Here is a 24,223-nt window from a genome sequence, read left to right on the forward strand (position 1 = left end):
TCCGGGCCAACCAGGTCTAAGAGGCCCTGCTTGAGCAGGGGGTTGGACAACATGACCTCCAGAGGTCCCTTCCAACCTCAACCATTCTCTGATTCTGTGAAGAAATGAAAACACAGACGTTTTGAAAAAAGGCAAAGTTTATTTTTTTTTTTTAATATAAAAATGAACTGCATAGAAATATGACTTCAGTCATCTTAAAATGTTACTCATCACTCATTTACACTTGGTAATTCCCAGTAATATGGCAGGAAGCAACACAGGCTAACAATTGTGTACAATGTATGTATTTACATTCAATTGAAGTTATGCATGCACAATAATATTTTTAAATAAATCAAATGCACTGATCCAAACAAAATCTGATTCAAGGTATATTTTAAGTTTACATGAAGTACAAAGAAGGTCTTCAAAACTTAAGTTCCTTGGATAAGACCAATTTTCATTTATTTAAATTTAAAGATAAGTTAGCTCCAAAAGTAGTAAGAAATGTAAACATCGGATACCATGATAAAAATCTTAAGGAATAACAACTTCGTCATAAAGTGCTGGCATATGCTTTCAGCTTTATTTTCCAGATGTTAAAAATAGAATACTAATGTATGAAGACTTTCACAAGCTTCCCAGTTGCAATTTCAGTTCAGTAATATATTTGCAGAATTTTAGAATTTAACAACTTTATAAACATTCTTTTCTACCTTTTTCCCTTACAGCTTTTTGACATTTGTTTCCTTAAGTGACCTTTAACTTCTGAGTATGTATAAAATAGTTCGTATTTTTAATTTACCCAGTTCTAATTAGACTCCATGCTGGAAGAAAAAACAAAATATTAGATAAGACTTCAACTGGGAAAAGCCAAGGACTTTGAAAAGTAAGGGTATAAGGTACCTGAACACAATCCAACAACTGCCTCCAGCAAAGTCATTTTATAATTAAGTATATAATCAGTATCACTGAAAAAAAGTTACATGAGAATTAATACATAGAGGAGACTCAGTGTGGTTCATTTATAGCTAGGCATCTGAGCTTCATCCATGCTGAATATAGCCAGTACTTCATTTCACATGAGGTTAAGTCTTGGAAAACTTTTACTACTTCTGACAAACATAAGCTGATAGTTTTACATGCCTTACACCTCAGTTAACTTCTCACTTGTCGACATGAGTGTCACCCAAAATAAAGACAACAGTCCTGAATTCCCCCACGCATTATGGTGATGCCTTATATTGAAATCTATTTGTAAAAAAACCCTGTTCTTTCCTTGTGCCAAGAAAGATAAAATACAACCTTTTACCACTCATCATGTTCACCTCTCAATCATATGTTGTTCCAAAACCTCAATCTGCCTAACTATTGACAAGTCCACAGGCACACTTGAAAAAAAATTATCGGATTGTGATATTTTATTATACAAAACAAACTAAATCCAAATCAAAGATGATAAAGTCTAAGCTCTGAGGAGTGGAAAGTCCCAGAAGTATTTTAAAGTGCCATTTACTTTTGAAATATTTATAAGCGTTTTAATACATTCCCTACACAGAAAGACTTCCAGCCTCAGTGTTACAAACAGGAATTTATTTTGTCAGTATTAGTTTCAGACTGTTAAGGCATGACTGGTATTTGCTCTAAGTCAAAACTTGACATAGGCATTATTTCCTCAGTGCCTAGAAACAGAAAGTGGAAGGGATATAACTTTAAAAAATAACAAACCCACTAAACAAACCAAATTTAAAGGCTTAGAACAATTATTAGGTAGTTTGTCTTTAAGTACTAACACACTGCAGTCCATTTCTCAGCGGGCATGAAGCTAAGTTATTATGGATAACAATAATTGACACAAAGATGCACTGTACTTCTACATTAGAGGGGCATAATGAAAAGCTTTTGATTGCAGCTTCACTGACAAAAATGGTTATTCTCAGTTTATTCAGTTATTACTTTTAACTCTAAAGAGGCTGTCTGCTTTGGGTTATTTTTGTGAGGGTTTTGGTTTTCTGTTTTGGGGTTTTTTTGTTTGCGTTTTTTTGTTGTTTTGGGTTTTTTTGCCCCCCCCTTTTTTTTTTTTTTAAGATGAGGAATAGGTCAATACAGGTAGATGATACTATTTCAGGATTTATGAAAGCAAAATAACAAGCGTATCAAATATGCACATCAGCATGGGACCCTCATCCTCTTCAAATATAACTTGACTGATAAGAAGTAAAGGACCACTAGCACAAGGACTGACAACCTACCCGTTTTCTATTCAAGCATTCCAGAGATCCAACAGAGGAAAAACACACAGAGTATGCATTATAATCCCTAAGTGGACCAAATCTATAAGACAGAAACATTTCCTTAACTACTAATGATCCTAGAGAGAAAGCAATTTTCCAAGTGGCCCCAACAGATGTATTGTATTCTCAAAACTTACCAACTTTAGCTTCCATTTCAAGCTATGAGAATGGTCACAAATAAACCCAGTAAGACAGCTAGATTCAGTTTCCCTGCTTAGACCAATCTCTTACTAGGGCTAGTCATAAAAGCATGCATGTATTCAACCACTGTTTGGCAAAGCCCGAATTTAAACAAACTCATTTTCAGGTTTTAGTTTGTTCACTCTGGCATCATTTTTGGACTAAAACTTGAAAAGTGCAAAAATATTTAATTATATCTTCTTAAAAAAAATAATTCATTTTATTGGTGCAACAACCCCAATTTCTCAGGAGTTAAATCCATTGCCAGCAATGGATAGAAAAGGAAGCACCAGCATAAAAGAATCAAAGTGCATTTCCAGTATGCCAATGCTGCACGAATTGGCAAGCCATAATCTTATATTCGCTACTGGAATAGATTATGCTAAATTCATTTTATAAAAGTCTATATTACACATTAACATACGAAGTCTGTCATGAAGTCTTGGGGATACTGCAATGAATCATCAAAACGGAAACGTTTGGAGACTGTGCTGCTGTCCTCTGGAATGTTTTCTTTGTCTTCCTTGTTGCTACAGGTACCACTACAACTGGATTTTATATGCCGCTCTTCTGAGCATTTTGTTGTGTGTCCTGGCATTAGAGAAGAGCAACAAGTTTCTTCAGGGCTACACAAGAGTATGAACTCCCCTTGCTGCAACCACAAATGAGAAAGACAGGCCTCTGCTGTGGGTCTTTCCCTTTGAAAGAGAAAAGGGTAAAGGTGCTTAAATTAATTTCAGAAATACTAAAAATGTAATTAAAAGAGCTCTGACACATGCTAAGAAATCTTAACTCTTTAGTGTCAATTTTGATTAATATTGCTGTTTTTTCACCACTACCACTGCTGCTAAAAACCACATTAGACCCTGTTATAGTTACGTATTGGCAACATGCATCTAAATTTTAGCTGACAGTTTCCCCTACTGCTGAGTGTCAGAACTCGTAAGCTTTTCATCAGAACAAGGAATAGGCATTTCTCAGCTGGTATTCATAGTCCCTTGAAATGTTTTCAACATTGTGTATGTATATATATATGTGCATGTGAGTATGCCTTTGAAGTCCTATGTTTTATACAGACCATTATAAACAGGGAGGCTAATGAATATTCCATTAGGTTTTCAAGGAGGGCCAAATAACATTATGTCATCAACTCTGTCTGACATTTTGCAGCGTTTTACTTTTGCAAGTCATCATAAACTGGTGTAAACCCTTCCAAAATGTAGTTACTACCAAACAAAATAGAGACTTAGAAAATTGTTCCTTTGGATAACCTAGTATAGTGCTGCGACAGTTTTCATCATGTTCTGCATTGTTCAAGTTCCACAGAGCTTGCTGGAAACGCAGTAGAACCCGCTACTTGTCCTTAACTCTACCAGAACACGTGAATATTTTTTGGTCAGAGAACTGCAATTTTACAGAGTTGACTATCTGAGGACAGATTTTTCCTCTTAAGACTCAAGAAGGTACAGTCATCAAGAATTGGAATGGGGGAAAAGAAGTTATTGAGGATATAATGAAGACTCTGAGATGCCCAGAAGCAAGCAAGCAAGTAGGGTACTAACTGAGACAGAATGCCAAACATCCTGCAGGTCCACACTAACATTTCTCAAAGCAGGCTCTTCATAATTGCTTCCCTCATGATACTATGGTTTTTGTGAGTTATTCCAGATATAGACAAACTCTCTATGTGAGATGCCAAAATAGAAAGGACTCTTCATCCTTGATCCTGTCCAGACAGGAGTTTATAGGGAGTCCTTATTTCATCGAAGTAGGCACTTCACGGATATCATCTCCCATTGACCCCCCCTATCAAAAAACCCCTGTCACAACCAAACAACAGGGTCACTCCTGCTTGCTGCAGGCTCTCTGAAGAAGACAGGGACTACTGTCTCACCACAAATGACAATATGTAGCACAATAATTGATAATACCTGACCATGCCTAGTAGAACATGACTAACTGACTCTACTAAATGTTATTCCCCCATATGTACTTTTTAGGGGAGTTTTCTTTCGTTTTTATTTTGTTTGGGTTTTTTGTTTGTTTTTTTTTTTACTGCATTTGCTGGTGCAACAGTTAAAAAAATACCCAGATTTAACACTATACAGCAAGCACAGACACAGTTAATGTTTATAATTCTCCCACTCTCAAAGACTGTCTTCCCAAAGTTCAGCTACTTTGAGAGGCCTTGATTAGATCTGAACTCCCAAAGAATGCAAAGTTATGGAAACATGCCTTAAAAACAAAAAGAAGGTTGCACTTTTGATTGAGGACTTTTTTTTAAAAGACTGAACATGGCAAAACACTATATATTTCTGAAGAATATATGCTCAGTCACAAGACGGCCAAGTTTTTATATAAAATTCTTCAAGCAGAAAGATACATTAAAGGTAAGTCAGGAAACAAGAAAGCACCACATCAAAAAGATTGCGTTTAGTGTCTCCAAATTGTGCAATAAAAGGTTAAATTATGGACAAGAATATGACCTTTCTAGAATATATTTAATCAGATTTGTTAATAATCTGTCCTCTGAATGAAAATATAAAGAAACTCAAAACACAAAATACAAAACTCAAAGCACAAGCCTGACTACAGTAATAGCCATACAGTGAACCAAAGATCCTTTTCATAACATTATGGAAAAGCATAAATCTACACTTTTAAATATCCAGCTGATAATACCAATGCATTGTGAAATGTCTGACTGATCATATCAGTGGTATTAAGCTCCCAAATTAACATTCACTTTTTCTAGGTGCTCCACAAACATAAAAAGATAAGATTCTTGCCTGGAGGAGTTTGTTACTTACTCTGGATTTTTTATGAGAAGTTTTTGAATGAAGTCTTTGGCAGGCTGTGAAACTGATGAAAATGTTTCTTCTGAGTAATCCACATTAACTTGAGATATATTAAGGTAAGTTTCTTGATTATCAGCTCCCACAAATGGCGATTCTTGTGTCAGCAGCATGTATGAAATTACACCTATGTTCCTGAGGTAAGAACACAATGTATAATCCTACTAGAATACCTAAACAATATACCCCCCATATTTGTTGTGCTGCAGATCAAACTTCCTGATGTATGCCACACTCAAAGAATTAGAAACATCATGTGACATCTCACTTTTATGTGATCCAAGCACATATGCACATGCACACACAAGGAAAGCTATGTACCTATCTCAATGACGGGATTTTTGAAAATTGTTTACTTGCAATATACCCTTTTCTTCCCATTGAGATTGTTAGGAAAAGGAAATACATCACCTTTACACAGCCCATTCTTGGACATACAGCAATTCTGGATGACAGAACTGCAAAAAGACTTTCTAACTTGCATGTAAATAAAAAACATCTTTCACTACAATTCTGGATGAAGTATCAAAGACTGAGATTTAGTCAAACTTTCCGTACAATCGACATTTGTGTTACAATATCCTCTTGCTGAGATGTTTTTTCCCTGAGAGCATGAACATGAGTACCACACATCACGTGATTCATTATAAGTCTTAGATGGTTTCTTGATGCATAGTAAAAACGGTTTTGTGATCTCATAGATCAAACCTTAGTACTAATTACAGTGTGGAAACATGCAGCTGCTGTGTTTGTCATTCTGAGTAAAGCACCAATAGTTTGTTTTTATGTCTTCCCACAAAAGCAGGCAAATAATAAGTGGTTAAAAAACATTCATGAAAAGATTTAAGTATATTACGAGTTGAGAATTTCAAAGGAGTAATTAGATCACAGCAATTTTTGAAAATTAATTTTAATTATTTAGATGCTTAAGAAGCGCATATGAATATTTTATGTTTTTAAGGAAACATCCCAAAGCTAGCCTTTACACTAACATAGCTCATGAAATTAATAGGCCACAAAGGTATACTTAATAAAGTTGTGGATTAGTTTAAGGTACTTGTCTCATTTTTTATGATTCCTTCTGCAGATATTGCTCTAATGATAAGTAGAAAGTTAAAATACTTATCATTTGTATAATAAAATTATTTAATAATACAAAAGTGGGGAGGGAGGAGTGTCCAAGACTAGTCAATACCTGAAGCATGTCATCCAAGAGTAACTAATACCTAAAGTATGCTATCCAATCATTGTTGTTGTTCCCTTAGAACAAATACCTATAACTCTGCATGCTCAGAAGCCACCTGCATTCTCTACTAGGTGTGCAACAGATCCATATACAGTAATTCCTGTAAACCCCAAATTATATCCCAAGGGCTCTTTCCCTTCCCAACTCTCCCTCTTTTGGTCAGCAGACCAACAGAAGGGTATTCTTGGAAGCCAGATAAAACTGCATCAGAGTCTGGATCTGGCCCCTAGATTGTTAAGTGCTCACACCTACCTCAATAAAATGAATTAACATATACAACTTACCACATATCTGTAGCTGTGGTAATAGGATCATAGTTTAAGATTTCTGGAGCTAGAGAAAGAGATGGGGAGAAGAAAAACACTTTAATAGATATATTATTCAAGTGGCCTTGAATCATACACTAAATTTCTGGCAGTTTTTTGCCAACCATTATTATGAGACTAAATACGCCGTTTCAATAATCAAGCTTATTATTTTCAAGCCACAAAGGTGGGGAAAAAAGTTATTTCCGTTTGATTAGACACACCGATACTTAACCGGTTCACACTAAAATGGCACTATATGGCCTAAAGTCTAGTCTATTCAAGTCCCAAGATATTTTCTAATCAGATGCACACACACACATAAAAGATTCTTCTAAGAGGTTTTCAAGTATATAGCTTTTTAAGGGGAATGCATAAAGCCTTCAGCATGTTATCAGTGCAAAGCCAGATGACCAAGCCAATTTTAGCATCAGTGGCTGTTAGCATATGCTAGATAGCAAGTTATTCACTACAGACTGAAGTGCTCTTAAAATTGAGTGTAGTCAGGTCATTAAGGAAACCTGCCCCTCAGAGAGGGCCAAGTGTTAACGGCAATCTTTCCCTTTCTGAGGAATATTTTAATCTCATTAAATCATCATATTAGACAGCATTCCTAATCCAAAGAACATTTCTTTGCGCATGCTAATGTTCTACTTCAACTCTAATCAAAAGAATTTAACAGCCAAAATTTCTTGTCGGTTTAACGGTCTGCATCACAGCAAATGCTACAGCATGAAATTAGAGGTGCACTTATTGATATAATTTGGGATTTTTTTGGTGCAAATATTTGCTGACTACTCTAAAAAAAGAACAGTTCAAAACATGTTGCCTTGTCCTGTCATTCTTTCTCCAGTAATGACTGATAAGTTGATAAGCACATTACATGAATTGTTTCTGTTTTCTCAAAACCACATATCAGAAATTGTGAAGGAACTCTTCCATACCTAGATACTCTGTTGTTCCCATGATCTGCCGCAGTTCGCTAGAATTCTCAAGCTTCCGAGACATGCCAAAATCTACAATTTTTACATCACCAAGAGGATTGACACTGCTCAGCAAAATATTTTGAGGCTAGAATAGAAAAGATTTAATTCTCAATTAATAAAATACAAGCTGCAAAAAATCCCAAGGTACTAAATGTCATTTCAATTATGCAATACTTATTGCTAGATTTTATTTTAGAAAATTATTTAATCTAATACACTGCTTTTTCTCCTCATCTTTGTTGTGTATTTAACAAATGACTTTGATTATCGTAATACTAAATTGAAGATAAAGTACCAAAATAAAAAGTCTGCTGCAGCCTCACCTTTAAATCAAGATGAACAATATTGTTTTCATGCAAGCAGCAAAGTCCTTCAAGTATTTGTCTTATAAGTCTTATAATATCCCTTTCACCAATTCGGTCATCCAGATCTGGAACACACAAGTCAAATATTTCTCCTCCAGCAGCACTGAAAGACATTCAAGAAAGCTTACATATTAATTTGGAATTTTCAAGCTTAAGTTAAGAAAAATTTTATATATAGTACCTATTTATATAATATATATTCATGTATCATATTCTCAGAGAGGCTGGGAATATTGCTATTATTACTCTTTTTTCTTTTTTACACACACTTATGCCAAGACACATCATATAGGAACTTAGAAAAGGGGAAAAAAAAAAATCTGATTATGCTTTTTTCTTTCCTCATAGCCAGCAACAGTAGTTGAGACAGTGAAACAGAACTTTGTGGCTGAAAACCTCATAATGCTTTGGTACCCTCAAGCATGCTTTCCTGTAAGTGAGTGTGAAGATGCCTTCAGGAAGATGAGTTCTATCATCATTCCGTAACAGAAGCAGCCTCTCTCTTCAAGTCAAATCTAAAATTTCTTCCATTAGACCAGGTCCATAAATAATTCAAAGCAAGAAAGCCCAGCAGTATTCCTATTCTCTGAATTCAGGAGTAAAACTCATCATTTTTTTTACATGATGTAGCTGTGATGTAAATATAAGGAGTACATGCAATGAAAAGCTAGAGTTGCTGAAGACTATTTCTGGAGAGGGAAGAAACTGCATACTTGCCACCCTAAGTCCTGCCATTCTGATGGAAGACTAAAAATCAGATGTTTCTATCAGAGAGATACCAGGAAGAAAATCTAGCATGCTGATAATGATGAAATATACAGTTGCCTAGTCAGTTAGTGAGCAGTATCTTCCAGAACTCTAGTAGACACAGAATATTCAGAAACAGAAGGACTCAGCTCTGTCACTTTGGAATCTACCATTTCCACACTAACAACAAAGATGAGATTGACAAGCTTCATGTTTTCACACAGCATCTCAAATATGTCTTCCTCAGAAAAAGGCTGTTGTTTACTTACAAAAAACCCTACTATTAGTACAGTATAAAGGAAGCATGGAAATAACCGTGTTGCATGTGGTTTATTAGTTCTACTTCTTCACTTTGCCACAGTGTCAGCTGTTTCCTTTCATGCTGGGTTTGAAATAATTTTTCAGCCTGCTCTAACTGCCTGAAGTTTCTCTCTCTCAAGGATAAAGCGCTACCTCAGAACGATGGATCAGTAAGCCTGAGTTTCATCGTTAGCAAAATGATAGAGTCTATAAAAAAAGTTAGAAAATGGACAACATAGCTCCAGCGGGTTAGTGACTGTGTTTTTGCGAGGTATGAGTAATGCCTCCCCCAGCTGCCTTTATGACAAAACGTAGACAAGGGGAAGAGCAGCGGATGTCATTTACTTCAACTTTAGTAAGGTTTTCAACACTGTCTCCCATAGTATTCTTGTATACAAGTTACTACATTATGGTCTGGATGGGTGGACAACCAGATGAGTAAAGAACTGAACAGCTCCACTGAAAAGGATTTGGAAGTCCTCACAGACAGCAAGCATCAATTTCTCTCCTTTACTTAGAAAATGTGCACTTGCACAAACTGGTTCTTACTACTACATCTTCCAAAGAACCCCACCAATACAATCCCACAATAGCGAGGACCACATGTAGGAGGAAAAATATGGCTAAATGGGAAATGCTTATAAACTATTTTATGAGTAAAGGACTAATTTCTTGCAACTCTTTTGACGTACTGCTTCAGAGTTCTGATAATGAGAAAAAAAACCAAACAATAAAATCTGTGTATTCTGCTACAGAAGGACATAATTCAGAAGCGTAATCAGCCCCCTGCTTATCCCAACAGAACTAGGAACGCTTACTGCAAGACTTCTGAACACAACTACAAAGTAGACCATAACACCAATGTAGTATAAGGAAGTTGTTTCATTCCAGAGCTTTAATAAGCAAGACTGAGTTAGCTGAGCTGAAACAGAAGAAGGAAAATCAGTATGGCTTTTATGTGAACTTGCACTTGTTCTTAGTAAGAAGTTCAAAAGTTGTCATCTGGACTTTGTCTTTACTTCTACATTATTTATTATTTTAGTCTTCTCAGAACAACAAATAATATGTTAGGGATCATCTAGTTCGGGGGGGGGGGGGAAGGTGTTTTTATGATTATCTAGCTACATTCTTTGGAAAATTTGAAGGAATTTATCATGGTATGTGCAGACCACCATTGACAGCTCTTCAAATACTTTGTACATAAAGCTTACATCCTACCTAGAAAAAGACTTTCTAAATTAATTTCACAAACCGCATTTTTGTTCCTTACATTCCAAACAAACATCTACACATACAGCAAATATGACAGATAATTCAAATTGGATTCCCAAATTAGACTTGTTTTCAGAGCTTAGGAGAAGCCACAAGGGCATCTAAAAAGATATGGGAATTTTGAAGGAAACAGCTCTAAAAGCCAAACAGTTTTAAAACAACAAAAACACTAAATTTAGAAGCTCAGAACCTGCAAATGAGTTGCAAGTTTTCAGTCACCAAAACGTCAAGCAGTGACTGAAGTTTATAGAACACGGATGTGCTCAGCTTCTCTGAAACCTGCGTACTAGGTATCAGTAGCTACTTTTTTTTTTTTTTTGTATGATTTAAGATGTATCAAAGCACTGTGCACTTTCTATGGGATTCAAGGATATTCTCTCCTGTCAGCTTGCATGAAAGATTCTTTAAGGGAAAAAAAAAATTACACTGTGAAGTTTGTATTCAGGTTTTATATTAGATTAGCCTGACCTGAAAATTGATCAGAGCTTTTTTTTACAGAAATCAAACTAGCAGAAGAAGTAATCTGCTCAAATTAAACAAGCAAGTTTTAATCAAAATTACACTCCTGAGATAGTATTTAAAGGCACAAAAAATATTTCAATTTGAAATCGAGAGAAATTGTCTACGAAACTGGGTTATGCAGTGAAAAAAAAAAGAAGAATCTCTTTATTTTTTGAGAGCTTTTTGTCAAAAAAAAATCTTTCAGTCCATTTTTTAAAGATTTTGAATACAGAACTACTATAGGTTTCAGTGTGTTTTGGTTTATGCCTTATTCCATATTGTTTGACAAAATTCATCAGCTGTGGATGTAACAAAATACACGTACAAAACCAAATATTCAGATTAACAGCAATTGATTCAACTCTTGCATTTACATGAAAATAAATCTTACCAAAAAAGTCCGTAAGAGCTTATAAAGTATATCATAATGAAATATTAGCATAATGTATATAGCATACTGTTGTAATTCTTCTGGGTGTTCAGGTAACTCATGGTAAAAATAAGTATATTGACACATTTGTAACTACAAACATGGAACATCTGATGAAGGCATACTTACTATTCCAACACTAAGATGATTTCATTTGCTGTTTCATAGACTTCATGGAGATTAACTATGCGAGGGTTAGATTTCATTAATTCAAGCACAGCAATCTCATGAAGAATCTCTGCTTTGCAGTCTTGACCTCTTCTTCTTTTCTTCAAAAATTTAGCTGCATACTCTTGGCCTGTGGATTTAGCTATACATTTTCTAACTACAGCACATCTTCCTCTACAAAATAAAAGGGAAAACATTAAGACTTAAGACATAAAAAGTATGTAAATTGCCGTTAGAAATAAAAAGGCATGGCAAATAATTGGAAACTTAAACAAAATTATCAGGGGAATGCCATGTTTGGCCCATTCTTACACTATTCCCTGAACATTCACATTCAGCCACTGTAGGAGAAAGGATACTAAGTTAGATGAAGCTTTGGCAAGACCCAGTACAATTCCCTTGTCTTGCCTTAGACTAGCTAACCATTAAATCAGAGTTATCAGGTTACATGGACCTGTAGGATTACAGAATCATAGAATACCTAAGGTTGGAAGGGACTTCTGGAGGTCTCTAGCAAAACCTCCTGCTTGAAGCAGGGCCAGCTACAAGATCCTACCAGGCTGCTCAGGGCTTTGTTCAGGTTGGCAATATTATATTAAAAAAAACTCAACCATGTTATAGCACCTACAGGATACGGTAACAAACAAAGCAAAACCTTGTGAAATGCAGAGAATGAACACAGAAAATAAAGCATATTTCTATGCTGGGATGGGGGTGAAGGTCTTCAGTGCAGAAAATTTTAGAGTTGTAAAGAGAATTTCCCTCTATAAATCATGTAGTACTCCTAAAAAAACCAAACACAGGTATCTACAAAATGTTTAAAAACATCTTAACAGAAAGACACCCGGTACTTAGCATTCTCTCTCTCAATTACAGTTAGACAAAGTGTGCTGCTTTATTTCCTAGCCAACTGTTTAGGTATGGAAACAAAAATGTATTTTGGCATAGAAATGTTTTTAAAAGAAAACCACATACTGCAGTTAAAACACCAAGCTGACCTTTTAAAAAATTAGGGGAAAAAATGCAGTTTTTTAAGCCAAGTTATAAACTCCTGAAAAAGCAACGTTTTATAATCACAAGTTTTGCGTTCCCAGAAATGCCTAGTTGCATACTTGCAAAGTGTTTTTAAATGATACAAGAAACATTAAAAACAAAACAACTTGAAGGGCTAAAATAAATTGTGTAAAGTTTTAAAAACAGTTGTAAAACTGTGTAGAAAGAACAAGATCTACACTTCTGTCTTTGAAAAAAGAATGCCTCTCCATGCATGTTTTTTGTTACCACAGCATACTAAGAACAAACTTGATGAAGCAGCTTAGTACAAGCTATCTGACCTGCACTTTTTCAACCAAATTAGCTTCTTTAGCAGAAAAGACTATGTTGCCATGCAGGCTTTGCCCTTCTGCTGCTGCAAAAAACCCCCAATGCCTAAAAGGAACATCTCTTAAAAAAAGGTATGTCTGAGTCTTTCTTGAAAAAATCTAGACTTCAGTATTTAATCAAAAAAGGTATGATCATCTCATGAAAAATCAGATTTTCACTTACAAATAGCCGTATGTTAAATACAGTTTGTACAAATCTGACTAAATTATTAAACATGTAAAGTTGACCTTTAATCATACTACTATCACTTATTTAGAAATAAATTCAACAGAACAGGTTCTCTGTCATCATTCATTTCAACATCAATTAGCGTTAGGATTTCTTTGTCCTTTTTTTTAAAGCACTACATTTAGAAAGGTAAGAGTACGAAACTCAAATTAATTTACAAGGTGGAAGTTATTTACAGCCTGATACATGCACACTCTTCATTTTAGCAACTATTCGTAAGCTTGAAATGGCCAAGTCCTTTCCCAGTTGTTAAACAAGCGTATTATTGCAGAGCACTTGAAGTTATTGAGCTGAATTTCGTAATATACCAAAGTTTAAGATTACTCCCCCACAGCTTACATTCTTGTTTTAACATCACATCACCCTGTCAACCACAAAAGTTTCTCTAAAATTAAAAAAGGGGAACTGGTTGAGTTTCATGAGAACAGCAAGATCTTCCCTGATAGTTTTTGCACATCTTCCTTCTAGACACTGCGGGTATAACAGCTTTGAGGGACAGCAATATCTCCAGATAGACGATGTAAGAATTTCTACTTGTTTATACTGTATTTGTAGTGTGACAATTAAGACAAAATTATTAAGACAAAATTATTTTAGAGCAGTGGAACTTTCGAGAAATGCAAAAGAAGTCAGATCTGAAGTGTTGCACTGAAGCAAGCAAAGTGGTTCCTACTCCTTGTTGCCTGCAAAGCAACTGCTTAACTGTACACTTTACAGCCCAGTTTTACAAGATAAAAACTGATTTCAAGTTGTTTTCACGTACCAAGTTATAAACTGCAAAAATTCAACTACTTCAAAAGAAGCCAAGCCATCCACACACTGGGACAAAACTACTTAACTCACTAAACAGAACCTGCCTGCTTCATGTGTCAGTATCTTAAATACCAGAGGACCTAAAAGATAAGGGTGTGGGAGGAAGAAATAGGACTTGGAAGCTTAAGCAGAGAAAAACAAAAGAACCATTTACTAAGTAACCTGAACAGGAAGAAGAAAATTGCAAGTGAAAAGAAAAGCATGTTAAATCTTTTAGAGAAGCTACAACGAAAGGTGGGTTTTACATCACTTACGAAGTGTTGTGAACACTTAAAACAGTTAAAAATGCATGCACACACTGTTAGGCCAGGAAAAGTCAAAAACATGTTTGGAAAACATACTACTCTTCTTCTGTTCCTTTGCATTTTGGCACTTATTTTGTTATGCCTGGTTTTGCATGTACAGAAAGTATTAAAGACTGTTTTGGAATCCACACAAAATCTGTACTTTTGTTTGCTTTAGACATCATGTCACAGGTATGTATAATCTGAAAATCCAGCATTTTAAGAATACTGGAGTTCTAGAGGATGGCGCATATAAGCTGCTTCTGTAGAACCTAGAATTCAAAACTAGAGCTGACAAAGAATAAGAAAAGAGGAAAGTTATGGGCTGCAAGGTGCACTTTTTATAAAGGTGTACCAGATAAAGTACATGCTAGGAAAAAAAAAAACAGCCCAAGATAACAATGAAGGCTAAAGCGTTCACCAAATCACATTTAGAAGAGCATCTTTGCTGACAAAACAAGTTACAGGTGCAAAGGATTGCTACATAGCACAGCAAGGCACAACTGTAAAACTGACCCATGCCACTTCTGTTCAAAGAGCTTGGAAACATGACCATGGCATTATGTTTGCATGGCTTTACACCCAATTCCCTGAATATTTTCAAGGTATGAATTAACCCAATGATTTCAAAAAAGCATTAACTCAGATGCCTGAAACAGTATCAAAAATACCAAGGGTTTTTTTTTCTTTTGTTTTATTTCCTCTTTTACTGTTGCAAACATGAGCTAGGGAAGCAGGCTGCAAAACTACTCTGAAACAGCAGGTTGTTAGAAACTTAGAGTAACTGCTTGAGGGTGGGAGGGGGAGAGAAAAAGGTCTTTGTTTTCTCAACATCAAAAAACTCAACCAACCAACCAGAACAACCAACTCAAAATCCCCACTCTTTGTCTTGCAGTATTACCCTACGTCATCTCTTCTTTAGTTTATGTACCTGGAATGTGGTGTGTGACTAGACAGGGGAAATAGAAGAAAAGGAACATAATCCCAGATCGACATGCCTATGAAAACAAGCTAAATCTCTCTGACATGGAAAAGGCTGGCAACTTATGTCTCACTGTATCTTTTCCTGGTCCCTAGAGAACCTGTTGGATACTGCAAAGGGAGTGGGGAAGGGAAGAGCCATACTTCATTCCCTATCTACTACCATAAAAGTTTGCCAGAAAAGGTCTGTCATTGCACAAATAATTCTCTTGCAGCAGAAATTCCTCTTACTAAAAATAAAATAAATAGGAATAATCTTACCTTCCTAGCTCTTTCGATTCAAGCATATAAAAATTGTGGAAATTGTCTGTCTTGATTTGTGTCTGCAGAGATGTGGCTAACAAGCCAGAAAGGCTTTTATTCTCCAACTTTCTCCTCGACATAGTCAGTAACAGGTCTCTCTCTTCGACCAGTCACCTGTTAAAGTAAAACAATTAAGAGTTTTGGAAATCCCATAATTACAGTGCAGGAAAGTATACGAATATTAAAGTTCAGGTTTATCAGACTAGAAAAGCCTTAAGTTTGTTCAGTAGTGACCTGAAAACACCACATTTAATCACTGTAAAAATAAAACCTGAAAGGAATACGAATCAAGACATGCAAAAAAAATTAACTGAAAGACTTTTTTTTTTTTTTTTAAATAATTTTAACATGCAAGATAAGAGAGTTTTTTTTCCCCCTGGAGCACATCCATAAAATATTAGGGATAAGCTTCAGTTCTAGTAAAAATGCTAATAACTACTTAACTATTAATGATATGGTAGGTTCCAGCAATTCTCTTAAGTTTACACTTTTAACTGGTATCCCTGGGGGACTTAACCAAAACTCCTTGCTGTTTGTTGTCGGCAACACAGCAGGAATAGCTAACCACAGGAGGGGAAGAAAAAAAAAAAAAAAAGTTTTTTTCCAGTGGCAAGATTCACATTTCTTATTAAACTCACTCTAGCTCATCTAAGTTTCATTTTAACGCTAGATTAATTGTCAGAAAGAGGCATGAATGGACAATATCCTCTTTGCAAGTTCAGATCATTTAGAACCAAACGATGTAGTAAGCCTGATTAAATTACCTTAATAAACCAGCAGAACAGCACATCATGAAGATATACCCACCCACATTATTTCTACTACTGTTAAAAAAAAAAAAAAAACACACACACAAAAAAACCCAAACAGTAAAAATACTGGGTTTTGGCATTCACATTTATAGGCCTGAAGCATCTCTTCAGGTGAAATGCAAAAGCAAAACAGAAAAAGGTTACTGAAGGATAACAGAAGTCTTAGTTGATGGTTTATTTTAAGTTAAAGAGTAGTTTACCTTTATCAGTGAAGGAAAAAAAAAAAAAAATCACAAGGCAAATTACAGTTCAGATACAGTTAAACTTACAAAAATGCACCTTCAGTTTCAAATGACAGAAGTGTACTATCAGAAATTTCTAGGGGAGCACTTGAACTAGTTATGATTCAAATATAATCCAGTACCCATCAAACATTATTCAAACTACCAGATCTTGGAACATGGATATTCATATTGGAACTATTCTGGATTTAAATCATGATTCATGCTTTAGCAGGAAAAAAAGAAAAAAACCCACTACACAGTTTAAGAATATCTTCAAAGTAGCATTTGATAAGCATGAAATAACCTCTTAAAAATTATCAAGGGGGCACAATACAATCTAACATACAAGTCTATCAGTCACCTTGTTTGTAACAAACATGCATTCCTTTTTCCCCAATTATATGACATCTTATCATTTAAGAGACTGATTCAGATGTCTGAAATTTTACATGACTCTCCTTAGAACGGCACTCACTAAACAGTTTCATATTTAAAGTTATCTTGTCACTGCAGTACTTCAGCACAAAGAGATTTATTTATATTAGACAATTGACCTAATTGATTAAGAACTTACTATTATCAAATTTATTATATAAGCTTTCATCTTCCATCATTATTTTTAAAGAGTTATTATTAAGGAGAACTTTTGTTTTATTAACTGTTTCTCTGGTAAGAAATCACATATCTTTTTAGCTTAGCATCATCAAGAAGAGAAAAACACCCATGTATTCATAGCAGGCAGAAACCCACAAACAGGCGCATAATCTGTTCAGGAGAATAAGATCCAATTTCAAATCCAGTTAGCTATAAAAAAAGGCACAAATTCTAATACATTAGCTATTTCCAAAATTAGAAGTGATATCTGTGGTGGTGTTGCACATTGCACCAAAATCCCCGAGTAACAGACGTTGGAAGTATGCATCTCTCAGAAATTTGCAAGCTTCCCATTAAAGAGAAAACTTCCCACTAAACTATCTTTAACTGGTCAAAAAGTCACTTCATTTAACTGCTTCCAAGAAAAGTCAAGCCCCTGCCCCGGGCTAGGAAGACGTTCAGCTTCAGCAGAGAAGGACCACGGACGAGCAGCACCAGGACACTACGCGACACTGCAGGGCCCACACCTCCCTCGGTGGCGATGGGTGGCAGGCACCCAGCGCCCTGCCGGGGCCGGCGGAGCGGCGAGCCCCGCGGCGACCTGCGCGGCCAGCAGCGTCCCCCTCCGCTCACCCAGAGCCCCGGGACCCAGACGTCCCCGCGGAAAAGCCGGCTGTCCCCGCACACCTCCTCACCGCGGCCGCGCTTTACCCTTTCGGCGATGACCTGCCCCACTCCGCAGCCCACGCTAAGGCAACGTTAGATGCACCCGAGCGACAGCGCGAAGGAGGAAAGCACGCACGGCCAGCTCAGGCTCCCCTTTCTGAGCGAACCAGGAGGGGCAGCGGCGGATCTGTATCCCGCACTCTCGTCCCCTCGCTCCACACCCGGGCCTTCCCCCGGTGACCGAGCCCCCGTGCGGAGAGGGCTGAAGGATACGAAGCACTCCCTTCGCCTCCCGCCCTCCCTTGCTCCCGGTGCTACCGCAACTAGGGCCGGCGGGGGCTGCCCGCTCCCGAGTGCGCTGAAACCCGGTCGGGGCGGGTCGCCGGCGTCAGGGCGGGACCCGGCCCAGGATGTCCGCGGTACGCCCCAACTCTCCTCACCGGCACCCCCGCGCCTCGGGGTGCTGCCGCCAGCCCTTCCCGAGCCTGGCGAGCTCCGACACCGGGCGGGGGAGGCAGTACGAGGCTCCCACCGCCCACCTCGCGCCCCACCGGATCCGCCCGCCCTCACCCGCGGCAGCTGAGGCCGGGAGCTGCAGCCCCAGCTCGGGAGCGCTCACCTCTCTCCGCCAGACGGCCAGGAAGCCCCTCACGGGCCAACGGTCGCCGCAACGTCCCGCACGCGCCGCAGGCCGGCCCGCGCACCCGCCAACCGCCGCGCCCGCACAGTCGGCGTTTGAAAAGCGCAGCCCGGTAGATGTGGCTGCCCCGGCGGCGCCCGCCCGGCCCGCCCACTTCGGCGGCAGGGAGCCAATCCGCGCCCAGCGGGGCGAGCCGTCTGCCCGGCGATTGGTGGGGCGCCCTGCGACCGGGGAGCGCCCCCGCCTGGGTGCCCTCGCCCCTCGACGGCAGCCGGGCGGGGGATGCGGGGGCGGCGCGGGGCCGCTGCCGGCGGAGGCGGCCGGGAGCGGCAGGTGCCGCCTGCGTGAGCCGCCGCCTCGCCTAGCTCCTTCGTGAGAGCCGAGGGGGCGCCGCCGACGCGGCCGGGACGCGCTCCTGTTCCTCCTCTTCCTCCTCCCGCGGTGCTGGGAGCCGCGGCCTTGCCCGGCCCCGCTGAGGCAGGCCGGCCGCCTCCCCCCCGCCCGGGGTGCTGGGCCCGGCGCGGCAGGGCCGGCCGGTTCTTTAGGAGCCGGTGGGCGACCGGAGTGGGGCCGTGCGCCGCCGCCGCCTGGCGGCCTGCCCGCGTCTGGGGCAGCTGCAGGAGAGCCATTTTGTTTCACCGCCTGGCGGAGAGCAGGACAAGGAGAGCCGCCGGTTTGGGCGAGATGCACCGATGGTATCTCCTAGTCAAAGGGCTGTGTTTAATCTAAACACTGTCATGAGGCTTTCCCGTGTGTACGCTGCATCCAGCAGTACTAGAACAAAGGGGAAGGGCTGAGGCGTTGGGGTAGCGCAAGGTGTCCTAGGTACCATGGTGTAAAGGTCAGCCGCACGGAGCCATCCATGCACACGGCTGGTGCCGGGGAGGCCGCGGGGAGACGTGCGAAGTCTGCAGTGTTTTCTTTCTTTTCTGGTCTAGCGTAGCTGGGGATCTGACAAAGAAACCCACAACCACAATAACAAAACTTGTGTGCGCTTACCAGCAGAGACTGCACGCAGCTATACTTTTTATGTTAAGGTTTATGACGCAGCTTGCAAAGTCTTAGGCAACCATATTACTGTCTAGGTCAGGTTAAAAACGGAAATTGGTATACCAGTTCTCACTGACATTTGCATACGCATGTTCAAACGGGAACAGGACCTACTTTTTATTACTTTTATACAAGTACACATGTCATACACGGTCTGTTTGACAACCTTTTTCATGCGCGTAAGTGGCAACTGGGTCTTCAGAGCCTCTTGCTTTAAGGAGCCCAAAGGGAAAAAAAAAAAGTTATGAGACTTTAACTTGTGGCCTAAAGCACGCTTTAGAAATAAGTTGAAATTAGAAAGAGTTCTAAAATAGCTGTAATTTGTTTGCCAAATTGATTTCCTCTGTGAAGCAATCCAACCAGCTGCCCTAGAAATTTGCAGACATCCGTTTTATAATAGATTTGCCATAAAGACAATAATAGTAATGTAGCATAAGAGTTTAAGAGCTATAAATTTAAATTTCAGCAGTGCACCATTAGTTACTGGGTTAATTTTGTTTATGCTGTGGCACTGCCAGTGAAATAGGTAATTGCTATGTGCATGGCGAGTACAGTATGTAAGTCATGCTGTCACAGCAATGCTTACATTAAGATCAGTTAAAGTACTATAAATGAGATACACAGTTTGAGAAGATTGAAAGTATTCTTGAAGACTTTGGAATGTATTATACCATGCAGCTGGCACAGTAAGATATACCTACTAAGAACATGAGCTGCTTTTCAAGTGTTACCTCCTGCTCGCTTGACCTTCCATCTAGATTTTTAGCATTTTGAGCTGTGGATATTTTTGACAAAAAAAGCCCAAAATCTTTACTCTCTCCCACAGAGTTCCACTATCTCTGCAGAGTTCCAGACTGTACCCTTTCTTCATTATAACAGGATTTCAAATACATCTGCCAAATAAAAATACAACATGTAGAAAAGATTGGTTTTGTTGAGAAGTGTTCTTTGTGCAGCATGAAAAGCAAGCAGCATTCCGAACATACCGAATGATCCACAGGAGTAAAATTAAATGACGACTACAATTAAGATGTTTTAGGTTATTATAGCACATAGTGCCAAAAAGTAAATGACAGTGCCTATGTTTGTCTCCTTAGCTGCTTGTGCATCTTTACCGATCCTTTTCAAGGCCAAGATTTGCTCTACTCTCCCTTTAAGTTCTGAAACCCAAATACATACTAAAAATGCTTCATGACATGCGTGTTATTGTAGTCTTGGTTATCTGTTTATGTAATGCCATAGAAACATGTATGGCACTTGGAGAAGGGTATAATTGGCAGGACTCCACCCTGAGGACTTTGGAATTTACTTAGATACTCCACCACAGAGAATGACAAACAGAGGGTGGAGGAGGGGGAATGGTAGGCTGAAGGTCACAACAGTACAGGATCATGAACTATGCTTATTACTAATGCATGCACCTGCTCATTAATTGCTATTTTTTAATTGTCCCAAAGGTGTTAGCTTCATAATTCCCATTCTTAACAATAATTTCTTCTCTTGCTTTCCTTAATTATCTATCCATTGCAAAGCTGGCTTTTTACAGTCTTTAGAGGCTTTAATGTAAAGAACTTTCTTCTTGATCAGTTATCAGTTTGGTAAAGCTGTGATGTGCAGCTCACATTGATCAGAGCCGTACATGTTTTAGGAAGCTAACCTTGTGGAAAAAGCTCAGATTGCTCCAGAAGTGCTGATTTCAACTCAAACCTGTCACGGGGTCGATGTAGTTTGGACTGAATAGACGGCAACCTACCCTTCTCAGCAGGTAACTGCACTGCTAGAGTGGGGGACAAGTGGACAACATTAAGAGCCACGTAGATGGAAGATGAGAATGTCTGAGCCGCCTTCTCCAACTTGTTTGTGGTCACTTTGACAAGACATTGATAAGGCAAGACGCTGATCTGTAGCACCACAAAAGCCTCAAAAAACATAAGGCAAATGAGTAATTCCACCAAGCCATTAAGCCTCCTTGTGGTATCACCATTCCACAGGGCAGTGCGTGCTTAAGTCATGTGACAACACATGCAAAACGAAGCCTTACCTGAGCATCTTCAGTGTCCTGCAGGTCCAAAGTCATGGGGAAGGATCCACATTTTCTACATGTCGTCTCTACTACTGTGGCCTTCAAGAAGCAAGAGCAAATCTGCCTGCAAAGTAGATGATCGTTTGTGTGCAAAATACCCACAGCTGTTTGCTTGGTGGAAGAGCACAGAGTTGGCACACCAGAACACCCCACAGCAGGCTAGCGGAAAAATGTGCTGATTCTGTGCATCTCCGATTATAGCACAAAGCTGCCTGTCTTAGGGGTGATGCTCCTGTACTTACTGACACAGATTGTTTCTCTCATTCTGTGGGGACAAAATAAGCAAGAAAAACTCAACACCCCACCACCCTGTAGAGATTTCCCATGTCCCAGATACCTACGAGAGCACTGTTAGCTGAAGCAGCCTCTCTGACACCAAATGCCAACCCAAAACATGAAATACTCAAAGCACAGAACAACGTTTTGCCACAGGTCCCTCAGAATCAGCATGCCATCTCCTGCCATACCTGCAATGGTCAGTTCTGGAAATGACCTAATCATTGAATGCAGATACCCGCCTCATCCAAAAAGAATTATCATGTATTTTTTTAATACAGGTTGTTTAAAACTGACATTTTTGCCCATGCCAAAATCTCTGCAAGAATCCCACCACGTTTGTGCACAGGAAGTAACAAAAGGCAATCCTCAGTGCAACGGGCAAATAGCGTCTCTATTTCATCCAGTCACTGCTTACCAGAATTGCCTCAGCATCACCCGGCACAAGCTTTATACAAACTCCGGTCTTTATGCTGAGGGAAAAACGACCAATTGCTTAATACATGGCATCAATCTGATCTGGATGAAACTGTCTTATGAGTCTAACATCGAGAACTATGACAGAGAACCGAGTCTGAAAGGGCTTGAGTCTCAAAGCTTCCTCTCTTCCCGCAGCAGCCCCCCTTCAATGCTTTAGGTTAGCTTGCATTGCATTTCTGCTAGCAGCAAGATAACGCAAAATTCCTTTCTAGAAAAGGTTTTACAGTAATAGAAATATCACTTCAATATTCAGTTCTACAAAGAGTTTATGTAACACACAGGAGAAGTGACAGCCTGCCATTTAAACATTCTAGAGCAAAGGTCTTGGACTGTGTCTCGGTGGGGAGAAACCTCGCCTAAGCGCTGAATAAAGACTAGTACCTCTTACTGGAACTAGTATAATCTGTTACAAAAGTAGGAGGAAGTCTTGTCGGGGCCACTGACTTTAATAAAAGACAGAATATTTTTTTCCGTTAAGGTCTTTTGCTGTGAAAATACAGTGCTTTTCTGTGTTATAGCCACTGTCGCTGCTAGTTCTGATGGTCCATTCCAAAGCAGAGACTTTTTCGCAAAGCCTGGGCCTCTCCAATGTGTTGACTGTAGTGGTGCTTTGTTCGCTTAATTTGTGATAGTCTTTGTTACATACATAGTTCTTGTTCAAATTATGTTGCATATTGGATGCAGAATCCTTACTTTCTCTGCTTCCAAAATTACAATTTGTAACATGCCAGACTCCATAGGCCACCAGAAATCACTTAGAAAAGGTGATACAAGACAGAGTATCTTGTGGTTTCTCTAAAGGTTTTAAAATGCTGCAAAGGACGTAGAACGATCTAGAGATAAGAGATACTCATTTAAAAAATGATGTTACGATATATTCAGAGGCACAATAAAAGAGTTGATTTCCAAAGTGGATTTTGTAAGAAGATTTATTTTAATTAAGTGATTTTGTGATGAAACATGGTCTTAAACAAAATAGAGATCAGTATGAAAATAAAATTATACACCGAAAAATTTCCCCAAATGTTTTTGAATAACAGGAAATACAACACAACAGTCCTGTATTCAACTGAGTAGATAGTGATGCAAATCTGTGAGCAGTCAAACATTATAGTACATTCCTTGAAGCCAGGCACAACGAAGAACATTGTGTGCCCCTGTAACACGCTCAACGCATTTCGTATCTGCTCTCTCTGCCTCAAAGAAAAAAAAGTGACATGTAATGCAATGTAAATGGAGAAAAGGACATACACCATCTTAATGCTTGAAGCACATATTCCCTGTTTAGTGTTTTGTGAAAGACATGTACCAAATTCAGATGAAACTTAAATTGGCTTGTAGAAAGATAGAAAAACTTGGTATTGTATTTGATATACAGTCTTGTGAACACTTAACTGAAAGTATGGAAAGGATTAAAAAATACACCACGTGTTCTACTTCAAGCTTAGAAATAAATACGCACTCTGTATTCTCAGTGCCTGAAATTCTTTAAAAACAAAGAACTTGGTATAAAATTATATCAAGTAATTGTCAAAAACGAGGGAGATGCACCTATATACCTGTTAGATTCTGGATGCCTGCATCCCCACTACAAAAACTTGTAAAACTGTATGCGCTTTCAAACATGCTGAATAACCCCAACTGTAGCCTAGCAAGGGCAAGAATACCGACTGACTTGGGGGTACTAGTGTTCCACACCACATCCCTCATTACCACCTTTTTCTCTAAAGTTTTTCCCTTCCTTACTGTACCAGCCCTTACAAGTACAAATGTTCCGT

The 24,223-nt window shown here is 39.0% G+C and overlaps 1 protein-coding gene across 2 annotated transcripts; it reads right to left on the reverse strand.

The window, feature by feature from the left end:
• Positions 1–216: 216 nt before the first annotated feature.
• On the reverse strand, positions 217–18,668 carry STK17B (serine/threonine kinase 17b). Of its 2 annotated transcripts, none has more exons than XM_082314296.1 (8): positions 18,536–18,668; positions 15,579–15,734; positions 11,590–11,802; positions 8,169–8,313; positions 7,804–7,930; positions 6,839–6,887; positions 5,264–5,443; positions 217–3,151 (listed from the first exon to the last, which is right to left on the reverse strand). In XM_082314296.1, the coding sequence occupies exons 2-8, from the start codon at positions 15,698–15,700 to the stop codon at positions 2,869–2,871; spliced, it is 1,119 nt and encodes a 372-aa protein (XP_082170422.1). In that variant the 5' UTR covers positions 15,701–15,734; positions 18,536–18,668; the 3' UTR covers positions 217–2,868. The 2 variants fall into 2 exon arrangements, with proteins under 2 accessions (XP_082170422.1, XP_082170423.1); XM_082314297.1 differs by lacking the exon at positions 18,536–18,668 and adding an exon at positions 17,962–18,165.
• Between the last annotated feature and the right edge of the window lie 5,555 nt (positions 18,669–24,223).

The sequence above is a fragment of the Platalea leucorodia genome (genome assembly GCF_965183815.1).
Source record: "Platalea leucorodia genome assembly, chromosome: 5".
NCBI lineage: Eukaryota > Metazoa > Chordata > Aves > Pelecaniformes > Threskiornithidae > Platalea > Platalea leucorodia.